This window comes from Protopterus annectens, chromosome 10.part0, assembly GCF_019279795.1.
Source record: "Protopterus annectens isolate FY-2018-M chromosome 10.part0, PAN1.0, whole genome shotgun sequence".
Classification (NCBI taxonomy): Eukaryota; Metazoa; Chordata; order Ceratodontiformes; family Protopteridae; genus Protopterus; species Protopterus annectens.
In genome coordinates this window covers 144392321-144412234 of record NC_056744.1, presented here as the reverse complement: position 1 = coordinate 144412234, position 19914 = coordinate 144392321, and the positions used below count along the sequence as shown (strand labels likewise).

Genomic DNA, 19914 nt, shown 5'->3' with positions numbered 1-19914 from the left:
CATAGTCTTAAACAAGACATTGCCAGTTACATTCTCTGTTCATTCCATGTGGATGCAAAGTCCCAAATTTCATAATCAAAATGCATTCCTTTTGTCTTAACATATTTTTTTGCCTATCAACATCATTATAATATAATGGAACATGTTCCAGAACAGACACTTTTATATTCTCAATATTTCCATGGTGTACTGAGTTAAAATGCTCAGCAATAGGACTAGTAATTTTATTATTTTTAACATCTCTAATATGTTCTTTTATCCTATCTGCTAGCATTCTTTTTGTTTCTCCAATATAGTATTTGTTACAATCACAGAATATGACATACACAACACCTTTGCTCATACATGTATATTTGCCTTTTGTATCAAAAATTTTGTCATTTATTTTATTCACTTCATTTACAACCCCCCCATACGTTGTCAGCCATCCCCTATGGGGAATTTTTGAGAATAAAAAGACTCAATTCTGATATTGATATGGCCTTTAGGGAGGCCTATAAAGTGGCCGAGATATTCAAAACTAGAGGGTATAACCCAGATGATGTAGAAAATAGCTTGCATAGAGCCTTTAAACAGAGTAAGGGCACTATTAGACAAAATAACTATGAAAGTAGCAATAAATATGGGATTGAACAGGAGAGAATGTTTTTTGTTACAAAGTACACTAACTTCTCTACGATTGGTAATAAAATCATTATGGAATATTGGAATTTTATTAAAAAAGATATAACATCACTGAAAAATATAAAATTAATGACATCATATAGAAAGGGGAAAAATATACAGGACTTTCTGATACACAGCATTTATAAAAAGCCTTGTACTAATGAATTAAATGTTGTGAAGAATTTGGGAACATTCCCTTGTGGAAAATGTGCTATATGTAAACATGTTGTAAATGAATGAGTTTTACTGTTTATGAGTTTTACTGTTTTACTCTGTAAAGGCTGTTGGCCGAGGCGCTAGAGAAGGAACTGTTCAACGAAATAAATTTTATTGGAAGGTAGAGCTGGGACTCACTGATAGTCTTTGTTGTTTATATACTTAACCCGACCCAGTTCGGCTTTGTTAAGGGCAGATCATGCCTACTAAACCTGGTTGACTTCTTCAAGACAGTCACCAAGGCCATAGATGAGGAGAAGGTAGTGCACACAGCCTACCTTGACCTTGCCAAGGCTTTTGACACCATTCCCCACTTGGGAATTATAGAAAAACTCATCAGCCTGAACATAAACCCCTACGTCACAAGATGGGTTGCCAACTGGCTTACAGACAGAACTCACACAGTAAGAGTAGCAGGCTTCAGGTCCAACTCCAAACCAGTCACAAGTGGTGTCTCACAAGGTTCGGTCCTGGGACCCCTACTTTTCAGCTTATACTTCTCAGAAGTACAGGCAAGCACAGGAGGACTATGGCTAACCAAGTTTGCCAATGACTGCAAACTGGGAGCCATAATTGACTCTCTGGCTGACACAGACATTCTCCAAAAGGGCCTTACTGAGACGGACACCTGGTGTCAAAGTCATGGTCTCAAGCTAAATGCCACAAAATGCATAGTCATCCTGTTTGGGAAAAACACCCATGAACTGCCACATAGGTGGCAGTCCTCTTAATACAGAAGAGGTAATAAGAGATCTGGGGACCCAGGTAGATAGTAATCTCTCCTTTGACAATCATATTGCCAAAGAGTTAGGAAATTCTTCTATGTAGCCCAGCTAATAACTAAAGGGTTCGTATCTAGAAATAAAGAGGGTATAGTGCCCCTCTACTCGTCACTCATCAGACCCATCATAGAGTACAATGCCCCATTTGGGATGTACCCCACAAGACACTTCCAACAGCTGGAAAGACCACAAAAGTACCTCACCAAGAGGATTACTGGCCTCAAACATATGTCCTATGCAGCCTGACTGGAAAAACTCCGGCTGTACTCAGTCGCATATCGCTTACTCAGAGGTGATCCCTGCCTGACTTACAAAGCCATGTCCAACTCAGAATTGATGATATGCTCCACCTAAAGAAATCCAAGTCACTGCGAGTCACTCGCTCTAGTGAACTAAACCTCATCACAACAATACATGGAACATGCTGGAGGGATAGATTCCTGTCACAGAGACTCCCCATGCTTTTTAACAAAATTCCTAACTACATTAGACAGAGCTCCTCACTAACACTCTTCAAGAGAAACCTTGATGAGTGGATGGGTAACAGAAAATACACCCCTGGGATCACTTCATTGGCTCTTTTTGACAGAGGCTCAGTTAATTAATCAATGGGGTGGTGAAAGCTAACACACTCTGGCTAGGCTTATAAATGCCCTCAGGCAGATAGCCTAGTACCTACCTATGAACCTATGATCCTATATATATATATATATATATATATATATATATATATATATATATATATATATGTAGATATATATATATATATATATATATATGTAGATATATATATATATATATATATATATATGGATTCCTATTACAAGAACGAAAGTTCACTACTTCGAACTTGTAATAGGAAGCCTCACTTCTGCAAAAGTTCACTTTAACAAAAGTGAACTTTTGCGTACGTGCACTTCACCGAAAACACCACAGCACAGTGGAGGACATAAAAAACAAGCTATGTCCTCTACTATGGTGCAATAGTCATGGACCTTAGAGTTAGGGCATAGGTTAGGGTAAGGGGATAGTTAGTAAAGCTATCCCCTTACCCTAACCCATGCCCTAACCCTAAGGTTAGTGACTATCGCACCATAGTGGAGGACATTTCTATGTCCTTCACTGTGTTGCAGTCGTCACGGACCTTAGGGTTAGGGCACGGGTCATAGTGGCTATCCCCTTACTATGACCCGTGCCCTAATGCTAAGGTCCGTGAGTACTGCACGAAAGTTCAGTACAACACCGATTCGTTGTACTGAACTTCGCTTAAGTGCACTTTCGATCTAGTGTATGGAACCCATATATATATATATATATATATATATATATATATATATGTATATATACATACATACATACACACACACACACACACACATATATATATATATATAAATATATATATATATATATATATATATATATATATATATATATACATACACACACACACACATACACACATTATATATAAAATGTATGTTACAGGTGTGGCACACATCTTTTTGCCAGTAATCAAGGAGCCTCAAGAGAGGGATGTTCACTTAATACAGAAATAGATACACACAGTATTTTCAGATGCAGCTCTCTGCACCAAGCACAATTTCCCTTAACAGCACACATAGAATACACTCAGTCCGGGGGCTGAGTTTCTTTCTTTCTCCAGGCCCCACAAGCTGTACAGCTGAGTCCTCAGCTGAGTTTTCCAAGCCAAGTCCTCCACCACCCTCTCTGTGAAACCTGTGCTGTGTGTCCCTGCCCCAAGTAGCTGACACGCACATTCTTTGAGATTTAATTTTCTCACACACACACACCTGGGAAAGCTGGCACAGATTTACCAATTATGCCCAGACTGTAAGGTAGTTCCATCACCAGCAGAACACTCCAAAGCCAGCTACTCTAAGGGTCTTACAAGTGTACCAAATTATACTAAGTAAAATTAATACTAATGCAAATGGTAGTGTTTGACCAATGCAACAAGGCTTTCAGTAATGGCCACAGTGACACCAAATAAACATAAGTACTCTCAAAGGTTAAAATATTCTCTAAAAGACCATTCACAATGAAATGTTTAAATATATTTAATAATAAAAGAACATGAAAATACTAAATATCTATTTACAGAAAATATTAAAAATAACACAGATGGATAGATTCACACAGATACGGAAAAACAGTACTTTACTAATCTCACTATATTTTCCTGACTGATCTAAAGAATTGCTATTCTCTGGTTACTTACTAAAGCAAGGCAATATGAAGTGGGTGAGTAGTCTTCCTTCTTTGTCAGGTTTCAAAAACAGACTGCACTGAGACTTCTGTCTCATCTAGTATTAAGGCATCATTTCAGTGCTGGATTACCAAACGATGTCACAAACTTCTGGTTATCTGACTCTGGTTTCCACACTACCCCAAATACTAGAAACTAAACCAGAATCTACCACATATGTGTTACCATACACACAGATAGAGGTTTGCTGAGATGTGTTATAGCACCTGGAAGCTATAAAATCATTTCAAAACTTTCACCCTTCCAGGATGGCAATTAGTTCACCCCTAAGGACAATACAGTAGGATTCCTAGTCCTGGTTTTCACAGATATTTTGTCTCTGGGTACAATCAGAACTGTAAGATACAATCTTTATGGCCTAAACCAGATAATTTAATTTCAGACTATTTTTCAAAATTAGTTGGACTGAAATTAACCTCTTCTCTTCCAGTATCCTCTGTTACAATATGTTAATTTCAACAGTTACAATACAGTCTGACATACAGGTGTATTTATTTTCTGTCAACATGTCCCACTATTGGTACATTTTTAACCCAAGCAGCTTTATAAATACATTTTCAACACAAGCACCTGTACAAATCATTTTGATGTACAAATGACATATAATTCTTTATAAAACCCCCGCTAGCTATGCTGGCATATGTTACAAAACCACTGCCCTACTTCTGGCATTACTGTCAATACCACACATCATCACATCAGGTACTGTATATCTCACTGAAATTAAAGCATAAGTTAATATTCTAACAAAATTATTTCATAGTTAGCCTGCAAGCAGTGATTACATTTGTTTTATGAAACATTTATTTAAGTTAAGCATCTAAAATTGTTGTTTAAAATCAAATTAAATCAAGTTTCTACAAATGAAACTGCAGGCCTTGAACGTACAATGTACATACCTATTTGACTTCAAAACTGAATAACATACAGGAGCCAACTTAAAATCCATTGACATAAAGGTAGTAAAATTCCAGAAATAATCCAAATAAAATATATTTTTGGCAGAGGGAAGTTGATCTCCAAACAGTCAATAAATATACTAATTATGTTACTGAACCATTCATTTTTACCTTTCTTACTTAAAATCCAAATATTTTTTCTTTTTCTGATTTAATATTACCTTGGGTACTTTAAAAACTGGAGCTCTAGTAGCTGGATATGACTCTGGTATTTTGTGTGTGTGTGTGTGTGTGTGTGTGTGTGTGTGTGTGTGTGTGTGTGTGTGTGTGTGTGTGTGTGTGTGTGTGTGTTTATGTTATGAAATATGCTGTCTTTTTTGTAAAAGTACAATTTTTGGTGTAAAAGTGCTATTGATGTAAAAATGCTGTTTTTCTTTGTTATGTACTATTAAACAGGTGTTCATGTTGAAAGAAATGTAACTTAAGCCATATGATATTTTTTGAGCTGGGATGTGTATACTAGAGATTACTATAGAAAGACGACAGATCATCAGAAATAAAGAGAAGGCTCCTGCTGTGGGGATTTTGAAAAGGGCTGTACTCAGAAGGACAGAGACAAAATGCCTCTAGTGGAAGAGGGAGAACTTTATCAGGAGTCAGGAGTCTTCATGTTTGATAGATGGAAGATTTACTGCATGACAGAAGACAGAGGAGTAAAAGAAGAAATACAAGAAGACCCAAGTGTAAAGAAAGGCTTGGATTTTCCAAGGAGTGCTTTGAAAAGTCTTGCTGTGTGTAGAAACTTGAATGACTTGTAAGAATTTGTTTCTTGATATCAATTGAAGTTATGCTTTTATTTTGCCTATTCTTTGTAAATAAACTGCTCAGAACCTGAGAAATCTACCTGACACAACTTTTACACTAGCAAGTAGGTAGATTTTCTACCAAGTGGTAGAATCCCCGACACTGCTAAAAGTTACATAATTTCACTCAGATGTCACACAACATTGGAAGAAAAAAAAGAAATCTTGGATCCCAAGGCTGTGCAACCCATGAATATGACCATATGATGAGCTTTTGAGCTTGATGTTCTGATGACAACTAAAGGATTACTTTGATCAGTCACATTCTAAAGATAACAAAAGTAAAAAATAAATCCTATTAAAATGTTGCTTCTTCTTGCTGAGACCAGTACCTCCACTGATTACAGAAGAACATTTCAATTACATTTGATAGTTTTACTTTAGTGTTAGAACTTGTTGCTTTTTGTTTTTCTCTTCTACCTCCCATCAGAGATATATATTGTGTACTGCCATTTAAAAATTTTGCCATTACATGACTGTAGTAATTTTTCTCTGGTTTAAAAATATAAAATACCTTTTATTTTGCTGTTTAGTTCTAGAATAATAATAAAGAAGCTCTTTAATCCACACACTGGAGAATGGCTTTCTGAAGTTACTTTGATAAGAATACTTGTGAACTTTTTTTGTTTTAATACTAGTATTTGAACTACATTTCAAACTATTATTTTAATGTCTTGTAAAAATGTATGACATAATTCAGTAGAACAACCAAGTCTCCATCATGTTCAGTATTATTTGGTCAAGTTTCTCTAAGGATAATCATAGATAATATACTTCTTTATGAAATCTTCACCATATTCAATATCCTTGGAGAAAATGGATCAAGTATTCACGGGTTAGCATGAACATTACTCATGGTTGAATACATCTGTTTTATAAATACCTTGTCCAATAATATATTATCCCCATCTCTACTTATAGCCATATTATAGTGCACCTATGATCACCATAGGGTGTCCAGTCCATGTCACAATACATTAACCTGATAATAGAATGCAAATAGTAATAGCGAATGATCCTTCCTTAGAAGAAAGGGTCACTGCCATTTGAAAGGTGCCAGGGTACCTAGGTGGCTGGTCTTTTCATGTCTTGATAACTGACATTGTGGTAGCATGAAAAATTCTGCTGACAAGAGAAAGAAAAATAAATCATGGCACATCTAAATATGTAGTATGAAACCTGATGGCTCAAATTTATTGAACAGTCACCTAAAAAGCAAACATGAAGACCAGATTGCAAAATATGCATTTTGGTTTAATAGAAACATGGAATGAAAGAGTATGTGTATTGCAAACCTTTAGATAGTAGATATCATCAATATTACATTTAAAGATTAAATTGCTTCCTTGTGGAAAATACACAGAATATAGGAAGATTTTCATATTGTTAATTCTGTTAAATATATTTTTTATGGTGCTTTTCTTCCAGGCCTCTACTGAAAATGGGCTCTTAATGGCCCACTGGACTATCCCGGTAAACAATTGCCAATAAATAAATAAATAAAATGGTGCTTGACAGATTTACAAAGACCACAAAGTCAGAGAAATGGCATAAAGCATTTTCCATAGAAAACTGCTTCTGAGATTTTTCATGCGAATGATGATCATATTACTCTTAAATTCTGTAGCGTGGAAGGAGATGCCAGTTATAATGTTACTGTGGTGGTGGTGGTGGGGAGCTGGGGGGAGGAGTTTGCTTTTTATATACAAAAGTTGAACTGTGTTGTTGCAATAATCAGTGTTGTTACTTTCTTCCTACTGATCCAGATTGAAGCACTGATCCTGGAGATGCAGGATGCTGAGAATGGAATCAAGACCCAGACTCAAAGGTTGATGATCACCACCATCCCACATGCCATGACAGGTAACTTGTTAGATGCAGGAAACTGTTGAGTCATGTACGGTCACTGCATATTACAATATAACAGACTGCCTATGCTCAGGTTTACTAAAATTAATTTTATAAAATAAAGAAAAAGTACAATCAAAAATAGAAACAATGTCCGATGATCACTCAGCAAGCAAGGCAAAAAAAATGAATAAAACTTTTAAACTAAGACCCTTCTTGACAAAGACCTAGCCTCCAGGCAGTGGATTATATGCATTGTAACCAGTTTTAATAAATAGATTATGGTGCTTTTCTTCTTTCATTTCATATGCTGACATCTTTTTTGTTTGAAATTAAATACCACTGTTTAATTGTGTTATGTTATCTGAATGCACGAATGACAGAGCGTGTATGCCTAGGCATACTGAGGGTTTATCTTTCATTTTATGATCCTGTTGTAAGGCATTAAGGGTTCAATTCTCTGCATTCAGACATCTGCTTTTCCCAGAACAACTGTGCTATAGAGTGTGCCATCTAACTGCACCAGTGACCTCTATTAAGGTATTTGCATTTTGGTGAAATATAGCATTTTTCTCTTTTTCATTATGAAATTATTACATCTATGTGTATACATATCACTCTCAACAACTGCAACAATAATTTCATTTAGCCTATTTATTAGTGTAGAACCAGAATTAAGACGTCACCTTGACTATTGTTTCTGAAGTGTGTAACATTAACCTGATAATAGAATGCAAATAGTAATAGCGAATGATCCTTCCTTAGAAGAAAGGGTCACTGCCATTTGAAAGGTGCCAGGGTACCTAGGTGGCTGGTCTTTTCATGTCTTGATAACTGACTATAGTTTCTGGACAGGTACAAAGACTGGAGACAAGAATTTCCATGCAACACTGTCCTCAGGGTGCTTAGGCAGAATTTGCAGGAAGAATAATGCTAGCACAATGGGTCATGTTACAGTGTGAGTTAGAAGAATTGTTACACAGTTGTGGCTTGTGCATGTACGTTTGGTGACCGCACCTGAGGTTAATGTGTATTCTTACAACATTCACCTTGATATCACTCATTTTTGGTGACAAGATATCTAACTCTGGTCTATCTGACTATTTTTTTCAGTGTTAACTCCTTAGGCTAGTTAGTGCCTGTAATATTGCTAATGCACTTTCAACCCTTGAAACAAGGACATCATGAACCTTGTTGCTGTTATAGACTCCTGTTTGAAGCCACACGCTTCAGTCTCTTCTACTTTCTAAAAAATTGTATGACCTTTTTGTATGGCCTTTAGCAGAAAGTGTTGTAGACAGTCAGGTTAATAAGGGCATCTACATCTGATATTTTAGCAATATTAAATTTTGTGGTTCATTTTCTTCTTTAACTGGATAGCCACATAAGCAATCAAAACAGACCATCTAAATTTATAAGAAGTAAGAAACCTGATAGCTCAAATTCTGGAATGCATTGTACCTCACTTCAACAAGCATAATGCACTTAATTATGGGCAGTTTCGGCACAGATTGGAACACCTCACTAATATCTTGTTTTGACATTATACTCTGTAGGTACACACAGCTAACTCTCTGCATAACACACATGCACGTCTGAACTGAATCACCCAGACAGATAAAAACCCTTGTGCAATCCCTCTGTCCCATCTCCATCATTAATTGTCTTCCCCTTCTCCCTGAATGTCTGGTACTCATGGAGATGGACCTCTGTCACCATTCTGTATACAGGAGCTGTGACTAGGACTTTGTTGATGAAGCAGGTTGCACCATGAAAAGATGGCTTTGATTTCTGACTTGCTGTGAGAGGTCTGTCTGTCATTTATAAAATGGTTTGATGAGAGCTATGCTTCCCCCTGTGATAGCCATGCCTCTGGATATGTCATATTCCATCATTTGTTCAGACTGAAAATGAAATAACTCATATTCCAAGTGGGATTACCAGCTCCTTACAGTGTGAGTTTTGAGCCATAAATGTTTCGTATTTTTGGGATATTTCTGCATATTTTCGCTAACTTCCTCAGTTATCTCCTTTCTGGTCATTAAACCTGATTTGTGTTACATCAGCATTGACACTGTACATGTGTCAACAACAAAAGCTGTAAAGATTCTTGTGCATGATACTTACACACTGCAAATACACTTTGATATTTGAGTTGAGATAAAAGAGTATTAGTGTAGCATGCATTTATTTATGGCGAACACAGATAAAATTCATGATATTTTTATATCCAATGCATTTATGGACAGAAATGTGCTACTTCGTGAATACAAAGAAATACAAATGTACAAAGTGCCACTACAAAAACCACCAAGTAAGGCACAAAAACCACCAAGAAAGTACAAAGTATGTACAACAACAGAGGAGTAGTTATACAGAAAAAATATCAGAGTGAAAGATAACAGTTCTAAATAGGGTGCAGGTACAGCTGGTTATTAAAAAAGATCAGCTGTACCAAAAGAAATGGGGAAGACACGCTGGTCAACTAATTTAATATACAATAGGTTTTACTGAAAGGGCATGCAGAAGAAGGAGAATACAGTTGAAGGAGTTATGGGGTATGGCAAAAAAGTAGGGAGGGAGACTTAGAAATTGTAAAGGATACTGATAATGGAAGGTAGTAGAGAGCATGTGAGTGCGGAAAGCAAGATTGAATGAATTTAGAAGAGTAAGTGAGGGTAATGGATAAGCGAATGTAAAGGAGACAGGGGAGGAGACGGGATGGAAAGTGTTGCTAACAAGGTATGGAAAGTTCAGTAGAATGTACAGTTGACTGGAAACATGGTAGGATGTTTGTTACTAACAAACTGAAAAAAACAAGAAACTGCTGAAAGTGACGACTGCACACAATAAGAGAACACTGGTAAAACCAGTGTTCTCTTATTGTGTGCAGTCGGCACTTTCAGGATGTTTGTTACTATACAGCCAGGTCAATTATCTCCACAGTTACAAGTCCAGTCATCTCTCAATGACCGGTTTGGATACTTGTTTGGAGCTAAGCTCCCATAGCTTTACATGGAGTTTATTCCATTCTTTGGTTATGTAGACACTAAAGGCTGTCTGCTTGTCTACAGTCACATCTGTAATAAAAGAAGCTACTGTGGAAAGATACGGCCTTGGGTAGGGTAGATCAGGTTAGTGCCTTAGTTACTGCTGGGCAATTATTAGAATATAATAGTCTGTGACATTTAAGAACAGTCAGTCATGTAAGCTTACTTAAGATTTTACAGTCATGAAAGGGGAGTATATGCCATATGTAAAGCATACAGTCCAGTTATAGGCTAGGTAATGTTTAATTGTGGTTGTTATAAGGAGGTTAGGTGGTATGTAGAAGCATACTGGAGGTAGGGCAATAAGAAAGCACAGGCTGCAGCTGCTGTGGTACTGCTTGCCATAAATGCCCTGGTTCTCTGTTGTATACAAAGACTTCAGCTTTTGTAGTGACAGACAATATGGTTCAGTGCCCAAGATAACTCTAGAATGTTCTGCAGATTTGACCACTCCAAACAGCAATATCAGTGGAATTAATAAGCAAGTTAGAATCGGGAACAGCAGACACTGCTCTAGTCGCAGAGTGAGTCTTTTTTTCTTTAAAAGTAATCTTTTTCATTCAGTAAATCAGGTGCTTAAATTGTTAAGCACTTTAAGCTATGAATAAAGAAATTTGCAGTAGATAAAATCTTTATAAGACAATGCAACTTGGATATAAAATTCATTGAGTAATTTGGGTAAAGTTGTAAGTTTGACCAAAGAAGTGGATCATTAGAGACCTTCAACCAGAATAGCAGTCGATTTCTCAGGAATGGTACTTCACCGATAACTGATCTCTGACCAGAAGTTTACAGGCACATGATGGGAACCATTAGCAATTCTGGTCCTGCTGATCATAAACAACAAACTGGGCAAAAAGTTATCAATACCCTTTTTAGTAGAAAGGGCAGTGGAAGCATTTGCATTACCTAATACAATAATAAGGTTAATTAGGCGGCTACACGAAGGATCAGAGGCAAGAAATAAAGTGTGAAGGTTTCTCTCCAATTAGTTGTGTTTGAAAAGTGGACCAGACTGGGGTGTCATCTTTCCTCTGTAATTTGTTTTATATTTAGAGTCATTTGCAAAGAAAATAATGGACTCAGAAATTCTAGGATATAGTTGATACTGTAATCAGGAAAAGTTGGCTTTATCTGCAGATATTATTTTGTACCTGATAAATCCAGAAAACGACATCTCAGTGTTGTGCAACATTTTGAAACAGTCTTAAGCCTTTTTGGCATATAAAATTAATGATGATAAAACAAAGGCTATTACTGTAAATTATGTATCCACACAAGAAATGGTCCAGCAATACCCATATATATGGGGACGCAATAAGAAGTATTTAGGAGTATGGATCAAACAGGCTTTTGTTATGGCAGCTAAGCATATGTGAGAAGAGGCTAAACAAATGATAATATAAAAACTGAGAAACTGGAAGCTTTTGTTTATGGAAATGGATAGAAAGATACAAGTAATGTAAATATTTTTTGTTCCTTTAATTTTATATATATGTCACACATATTTTTATTGACCAGAGCAGAAGTTGTGGACAATAATAAAGAGTTGAAGAAATTTATCTGGGAGAGGAAGAGGGCAAAAGTTAAATGGGATAATCTGTTCCTTTCAGTAAAACAAGGTTGTTTAGGATTACTTGATTTGGAGGAATATTTTAGAGCTACATGTTAAGGTTCATATACATAACACAAACAGAAGGCAATAATTCAAAGTGGAAAGGGATTTCAGAAAATTAAGAGACTGGGATTTTGGATGCAGATCCTTAAGGAGAATAATAACAACCATGCAGAGTATTATATTCAGAAAGTAGCATTAAATATTCTAAAAACTAAGCCATTACAAGAATGGAGGAAGGTGATTTGGCCAATAGGGATGACTAAATGGAGTAGTACAGAAAATAGGCAAGAGAAAGCTAGAATTTAATGGAAAAAACTGGCAAAGGAGCCAAGGTACTGGGAGCAAATAACTATAGAGAGAAGGTAATAGAATGGGATGAGGCCAAGAAGATGTGTAGACTGCAGACTTAGAGACTGCCTTCCCTAGCAGAGGTTGATATCACATGATAGGTAGACAGAAAGGAATAGGGGAATCCTAAGTGAAAGACCTAGTTTGGTAGAAGATTTAATTGAATCTTGAACAGAAGCTGCTGTTAAAAAAGAGAAGATCAGTAGGGCATATACAATATTGTACAATAACTATAAAAACAATCTGGGGAGGTTAGAAAAGATAGGGAAGAGAGACTAGAAAAGCACTTTTAAAGGGCACAATGGGAGGACATATGTAAGGCTCCCACATATGCAAGTCCAGAAGGTTTAGGGTTGATCAAACAAGTGGATTATCAGAAAACTTATGAAGCACAGAAGTTAGGAAGGGAAAAGAACTGAGATGGTTTGGCATGCAATGTTATGTTTGATGCTACAGCCCTGATCTGAATTGCTTTCCTGTGAAAGCTCACTTGTGTTAACACATACAGATAGACAGACACACGCATCCACACGCACACACACACACACACATATATATATATATATATATATATATATATATATATATATATATATATATATATATACACACACACATATATATATATATATATATATATATATATATATATATATATGTATATATATAAACAATTATATATATATATATATATATATATATATATATATTTGTTTTTCCTTTGAATAGCTGAAAGTCGAATAGTCGAAAGTACATTGTTCAGAAGTAAGTTTTCAAGATTTCAGATAGCTGAATATAAATGGATCGAATGTGCAATGAGCGAATGCACATTGACATTCGCTCATTGCAGATTCGGCAATGTAGGTGCAGAGTGAACTATAGTGGGGATCGGGAAGTAGACCCTTTCCCCACTGTAGTGCAACCTCGGAGTTAGAATAATAAAGTAGGAGGGTGTGGGGGGTGTGCATCAATATGATCTGTATTTGTAAGTTTCATTCGAAAATCAGCGAATCTGGTTTTCGATTTCCTGATTTTCGAACCTTGATGCAGTTCGGAATGACGGCTTTCATCATTCCGGTTCACACAAAGGGCCGTTCGGATAGTTGATTTTCAACTACTCAAAGGTAAACCATAAATTCATGTATATACACAGACAAAAGATGGTGTGTGTGTGTATAAGTTTATTTTCAAAATGTTGAAGGTAGATTTGGTGAACATGGAAATGATGAATGACAGCTGGCGAATTTCTGGTGTGCCAAATGTTAATTGAGCAAGAGAGTTCATATCAGCGAATGCCACTGTACAACATTGAATTCCATGGTTGGAGCTAGAAATACCTTAGCTCCTATGCAGACATTCTGTTCGATATTTGATATAAATGTCAAATCTGCTGAATTTGTTGAGCAGATTTGACATTTACACCTCATTAGTATGCATAGATTCGGCACTGGGATTCAACATTAAAAAAGGATTTTGTTTTTAACGTTGAGATTTTGATAGTAAACCTATATATATATATATCTTTCTATTTATACATCTATATATATATATATATATATATATATATATATATATATATATATATATATATATATATATATATATATATATATATATATATATATATATATATATATATATATATCTATATATATATATATATATATATATATCTGTATATAGGTCTACTTAACGAAATGCCACTTACCTGAAACCCGTTTCACTGAAACAAAAACACCAACAGCAGCAAAACACTGATGTCCCGGAACATAAACTGTTCACTCCAGGTAAGTAACTGCTTTGCCATCTGAAACAAACATGTAAACATAAGAAAACCAAACCCATCCATGTGGGGGGCTTTGCCCCCTCACCCCCCTTAACTAAATGTACCAACTCAGACATTGCACTACTGTGGGGGTAAGGGGCAAATTTAGTTGCCTCTGTCTAATTATGAACCTGTATGAGATATCATATAAACTTCTGGATCATTCATCTGCCTCCATAATTATTTAAGGTTGCATTAATTCTTGTGTTTCAAGAACCTTTCTTTGAACCATCATCTGAAAATGGTTACTACCTAGTAGGCCTAATTCAGATAGAAAACATATGCATAAATAAAATAAACATCTCCATGTTTATTTTTTCAGTGATTTATCATTCCTTATGGTTCCCTAATTGATTTTTGAAATGAGAAGATACTTGTGCCTTCTTCCATTTTCTTAGAAAACAATTTGGCAGTTGAGGTGCTCAGTGACTACACACGCCTTATGACATTGCATAAGTTCTTTAAGTTTAGAGAAAGCCAATTTTGAAGCTCACATTATTTGAGACAGCATTATCATTAAGATGATTTACTCAGTAAATCAGTAAAACAACGTTGATATTTAAGGGATTGCTTGTTACTGACACACAATCATGAATCGTGAGAGGTCTCTCAGCACACCAAGCAATGGGGCGTGCTTCAGACAAGCACTACTTTATCAAAAACACTGACTGATGCTAAAAAGTATAAACAGAAACGTTGCTTTGCACAAACATAGTGTAAGACTGGTGCAGTTTAAAAAAGTATACATTTTTAATTTAGTTTTATACTTCAAAGTGAATACAAGTTACAGTTTTTCTGTATTCAAAAATGTCAGTAGCTGCACAAAATAGACCCATATAATTAGGCTGGTTTTCACAGCTATGCAAATGTGCTGAGGATATGCATGATGTTTGTGGATGAGCACAGCAGAGATGTGATTCACAGAGGCCATTTATGCAAATGCTTGATGACCATGAATGTGCTTATGCAAATGTTGACATATTAAGATGGAAATGAGGAGTGATATACATTTTCATAAGCTAATGAAGTACATTTTATACCATTTGTGATTCATAGTCAGATTTTCCCACTTTTCTGCACTGGTCACAGATGTACTATATAAAGAGAAGTCTCACTAAAACTATCAGAGTTGCAGTTGGTGAAAATGCTATCACTTGCTGCAAGCTTTATTTCTAAGTCTGAGCTGCTTGTCATGGCTGGGCCAAAAACGCTTGCATCCAGCTGCACTCACCGGCCAAAAAGGCAAAAACATAAGCAACAAATTACTCATTATAACTTTGATAACTGAACAGGGACATTATAAGGTCTTAGTTGGGGTGTTTGACCCCAGTAGGGGCACTGGAGGAATGTGTGAACCTCCTATCCCTGAGGGCATAAAGGTATGCATAGCCCTCACTATACTTGCCACAGGGACCTTCCAGAGGCAGACTGGGGACACATTGGGAATCTCACAGGCTTCTGCCTCAAGGATACTGCAGTCTTTCCTGGATATACTTTTGACATGTGTGGCTCAATACATCTATTTCCTGGTGTCACCTCAGGACTGATCAAGAGCTTATATATGCCTTTTATGGGGTGGCACATTTCCCTGCAATACTCAGTGCAATAGATTGCACCCATGTTGCAATCAGCTCCCCTCCTGGTTCACAGGGGAAGTGGTACTGCAACAGGAAAGGCTTCCATTCCATCAATTGCCAGCTAGTGTGTGATGAATGGGGGTGCATTACCAAAGTCTCTGACCAGCATCCTGGGAGTGTACATGATTCCCATATCTGCCACACTAGCTCACTTTATCACCTGTTCCTGCATGGTAGGATTCCCAGTGGTCTTCTTGTAAGTGGAAAAATATATATTTTTTGTTATATTGTATTTAAGTAATTGTTCATGCTAAAATGTATTGCTGAATACTATTTTTTTTTGTTTTGTCCCTCCCCCCTTTTTTCTCTCTGTTCTCTCTGTTTTTTTTTTCCAGGTGATGCTGGATATCCACTGGAGCCATGGCTCATGACTCCAATGAGAAATCCAAGTGGAGCTGCAGAGAAGACATATAACACGTCCCTATCCCAGACTGTATTGTCCATTGAAAGGGTCTTTCACCTTCTGAAGATCCATTACAGGTGCCTGGATGAGTCTGTGGCGCCTTTCAGTATTACCCAGCTACTGTGTGTGGGATGTTTACTGCATGTTACACTCTACATAACATGATCAAGTACCAGTCTGTCATGAAGTGACCTATGCTGTCACTGTAGCTCCCCATTCCAGTTCTACTATAATTAGTGATGACCAGCCAGCAGTAGTAGTAAGAGGCTGCATGTGCCAGGCTTGTGCATGACATGCGGTTGCACAGGTAAAGAGGTGATGTGTCCACAACTATGGACCATGACATTCAGGTTGTTCTTGTAAAAAATACATATAGTATAATTGATGCATACAGTGATATCTGTGGCTATGCTGTGTTGTGCATGGTCTGCTGACACTGCTCATCTGACATTCTCTCTCATATTAAAATATTTTTTTATTATATGCTAGAATAATACTCATGTTGATGCCATGCCTGAATGCTCAATGATTCTTATTCAGTGATGAAGAAAGGCATCACATAAACATAATTCACATTTTTGTCTGCTGTCATGAATAAATTCTGCTTTACTGATTACTTAATTATACAAATGTAAGGAATATTGACAACAACAAAATGCTTCCTGAGTTAAAGTATTGCAAATGTGTATAATGCTTTCTTTACATATATGCCATTTCTTTTAAGGTTATTCTGTTGTACTGCGCATCAGATTAATTTTATGCTGTCATACGTAACAAATTCTGACCAGAAACTATCATCATCATTTGTGCAGTGGGGAGGGTGAAGTAACATCAGTGTAAATTTACGTCAGCATAATCATTTTAATGTTTCATTTGCTTATGATATATTTCTCCTGAAATTTTTTCTTTATTACTATTTTGATGTTTTACGTGCCTGACACCTGTAGGAATATGAATCCATATAGCATTGCTTTTTTTCTAATGTTCATTGATGGTGTACATACTAGTATTTACAGGGATGAAATGCATACATTTGCAACCCTTAACTCCTCATTCCAGTTAAACAGACAGCTGTGTCTTTGAAGCTGGTTCACAGTAGTTGAAGATCAAATGATTCATGCACATCTGCTATTGATAGGTTAGATGATGCTGCAGCTGATTTGGAGGAGGGGCTATCATGAGAACAGCACGGTGAATTGGTCAGATGTTGTGACCTGCTTGATGTAGGTGATTCAGCTGTGTGACCATGATTGTGACCTCGAATGTGAGGTTCTGTTAGGTGTAGTTTAACATTGACATGGCCTATGTGAACTGTGTTATGATTGTTAACTTTGACTACTGACATTACTGTTCTGAGAAGCAATGGTAGTGTCATATAATCTCCCCCCACATGTCCTAATAGTACCCATTCCTCTACTGCTTGCAAGACTGACTCCAACTTGACTCTATATCCTAACATGTATAAATGGAGACAGCCACTGATACTTGGTGTCTCACTATTCTGCACATCGGTGTGACTATAATACTATTCCTATTCTCTGCTATTTTAAAGTAGTGCTAGAAATCATCACTCATATCCTGAGGACTCAGACCATTTCCAGCTGACTCTCTGTGGCATTGCTCTGAGCCCTAACAATGTTGGTGCACATTTTCTATTGGGCAGCCAATGCTTTACATGTTTCCTGGGGCAGCTGTAAGACATTTTTGCAACTGGCTCCCCTTTGTAAATGTGTCAGTATGGATACTGTTGCCTCTGAATGCCTGCCATCATCTTCATTTCATTCCTCTGGGCTTGAAGGTACTGGTGTAGAGGTGAGGGGGTGTTCCTCTTTTACAACTGTGAATGGCATGTCAACTTGTGCTTGACAGTGCGTTTCTCTGTCACGGTCTACAGAGTTACTAACATTTTGTGGGGTATAAGGATCTGCAATTAAACTTGGGGACTGCCTGTCACTTCCATCAGGAGGCCTCAGGATATAACTATGCTACTACATCAGCAGCAATACCCATTCCGCTGCTGACATCATCCAAGTTTACTGGTGTAGTTGAATTGTTTATAATGCTGACCCTGTAAAAAATTATTTGAAAACATTAATAATAATGCAATAGGATAAAGTATGCTTACAAGGGGATGAGTGGGACACTTACCATGCACACAGATTTCATTTCCATTATTTTTTGACATACAGAGTTCACCTAATAGTAATTGTGAAGTGTTTAAGTACATTGTTACTTGCCAGCATTCCATAAATGTGTTCTATTGATTTTGAACCAACCTTCATGAGCACATTAGTGTTGCTGCTACATACATTGGTAAGATAGAGCAGTATCCACACCACCTCAAATTATTCCTGTTTACCATCTTTTGTTTCATAGTCATACCCACAGATGGACAGAAGGTATTCCTCATCTGGATTTAATTGAAGAAGATTCAGAGGGCAACTTCTCTCCGTAGTGATATGAGAAACTGCATTCTGCCCGGCCTTGTGCCTAGAATGTGCTACCCTATTATTTACCCTTTTCTTGCACTGTGCTAATAATTGGTTTCTGCCTCCAACTACAATGATTTCAAAACTATTTGACTCCAGGCCTTGTTCCTCTTGGCTTGTATGGGCCCCCTTTACCAAAAAGAAGTTTCACATGTGCCCTAAGTGCTGCCATGAGGACATGATTTTCCTCATGGCTGAGGTTATCCTTTCTGTGCTTTGATCCCTTATTACCTTATTTTCCATCAGTACTACATGTAAAACAAACAAACAAACAAACAAACAAACAAACAAACAAACAAACAAACAAATAAACAAACCAAAAAAAGCAAAAAAAGGGCTCAGTCAAAGTATGACAGTGATATTTGGATGTTATCAGCTTTTACACAAATCCCTGGCCAAGTCTTCCTGCCATCCACAATAACTGTTACTTAACACAAACCAATATAATTACCTAGTAAAAATGTCAATATAGCCATGTAAAATTGTAATGTTATCTATAGTTCATTCAGGTCATGAATGCAATCACTTTTGTCACAATAAAGCATCCTTGATCTCTCCTCTGCCATTGTCATGTATGATAATACTGCCATTGTTTTATTCCTCACTTAAAAAAAAAATCTGATTAATCACAAATGTCTGTTGATATCCTTAGCACAGCAAACCCTCTGTAGTAAATGACTGTATGTATATCCATGTATGCAAGAATTAGTAAATTATATAAGAATAATGATGCTTTTCTGTCATCATTAATTATTTCCACTGTTGCTGTTATGAAATCCAATTTCAAAATGACAGAAATTTACCAAATTTTCCAATCAGTCAATGCTATCATAACAAGCACATCATGTATGTAAGTTCATTGTAAATAACCCTTAAATCAATAAGAAACACTTACAAATATTATTTTGTTATTAAATAACAATAATTTTCCTTTCTTTTTTCAGGTACCTTGTCTTTTTCTTTTTTGTGGTACTACTTTT

General features: G+C 36.5%; 1 protein-coding gene across 1 annotated transcript in view; it reads left to right on the top strand.

Annotated features, from left to right (window-relative positions):
* The window catches only part of RGS9 (regulator of G protein signaling 9), a 1872571-nt gene that overhangs the window by 449682 nt on the left and 1402975 nt on the right, over positions 1 to 19914 (top strand). Inside the window, exon 2 of the mRNA XM_044085112.1 lies at positions 7483 to 7579. Coding sequence (XP_043941047.1) covers positions 7483 to 7579 — 97 coding nt within the window. The remainder of the gene's footprint in view (positions 1 to 7482; positions 7580 to 19914) is intronic.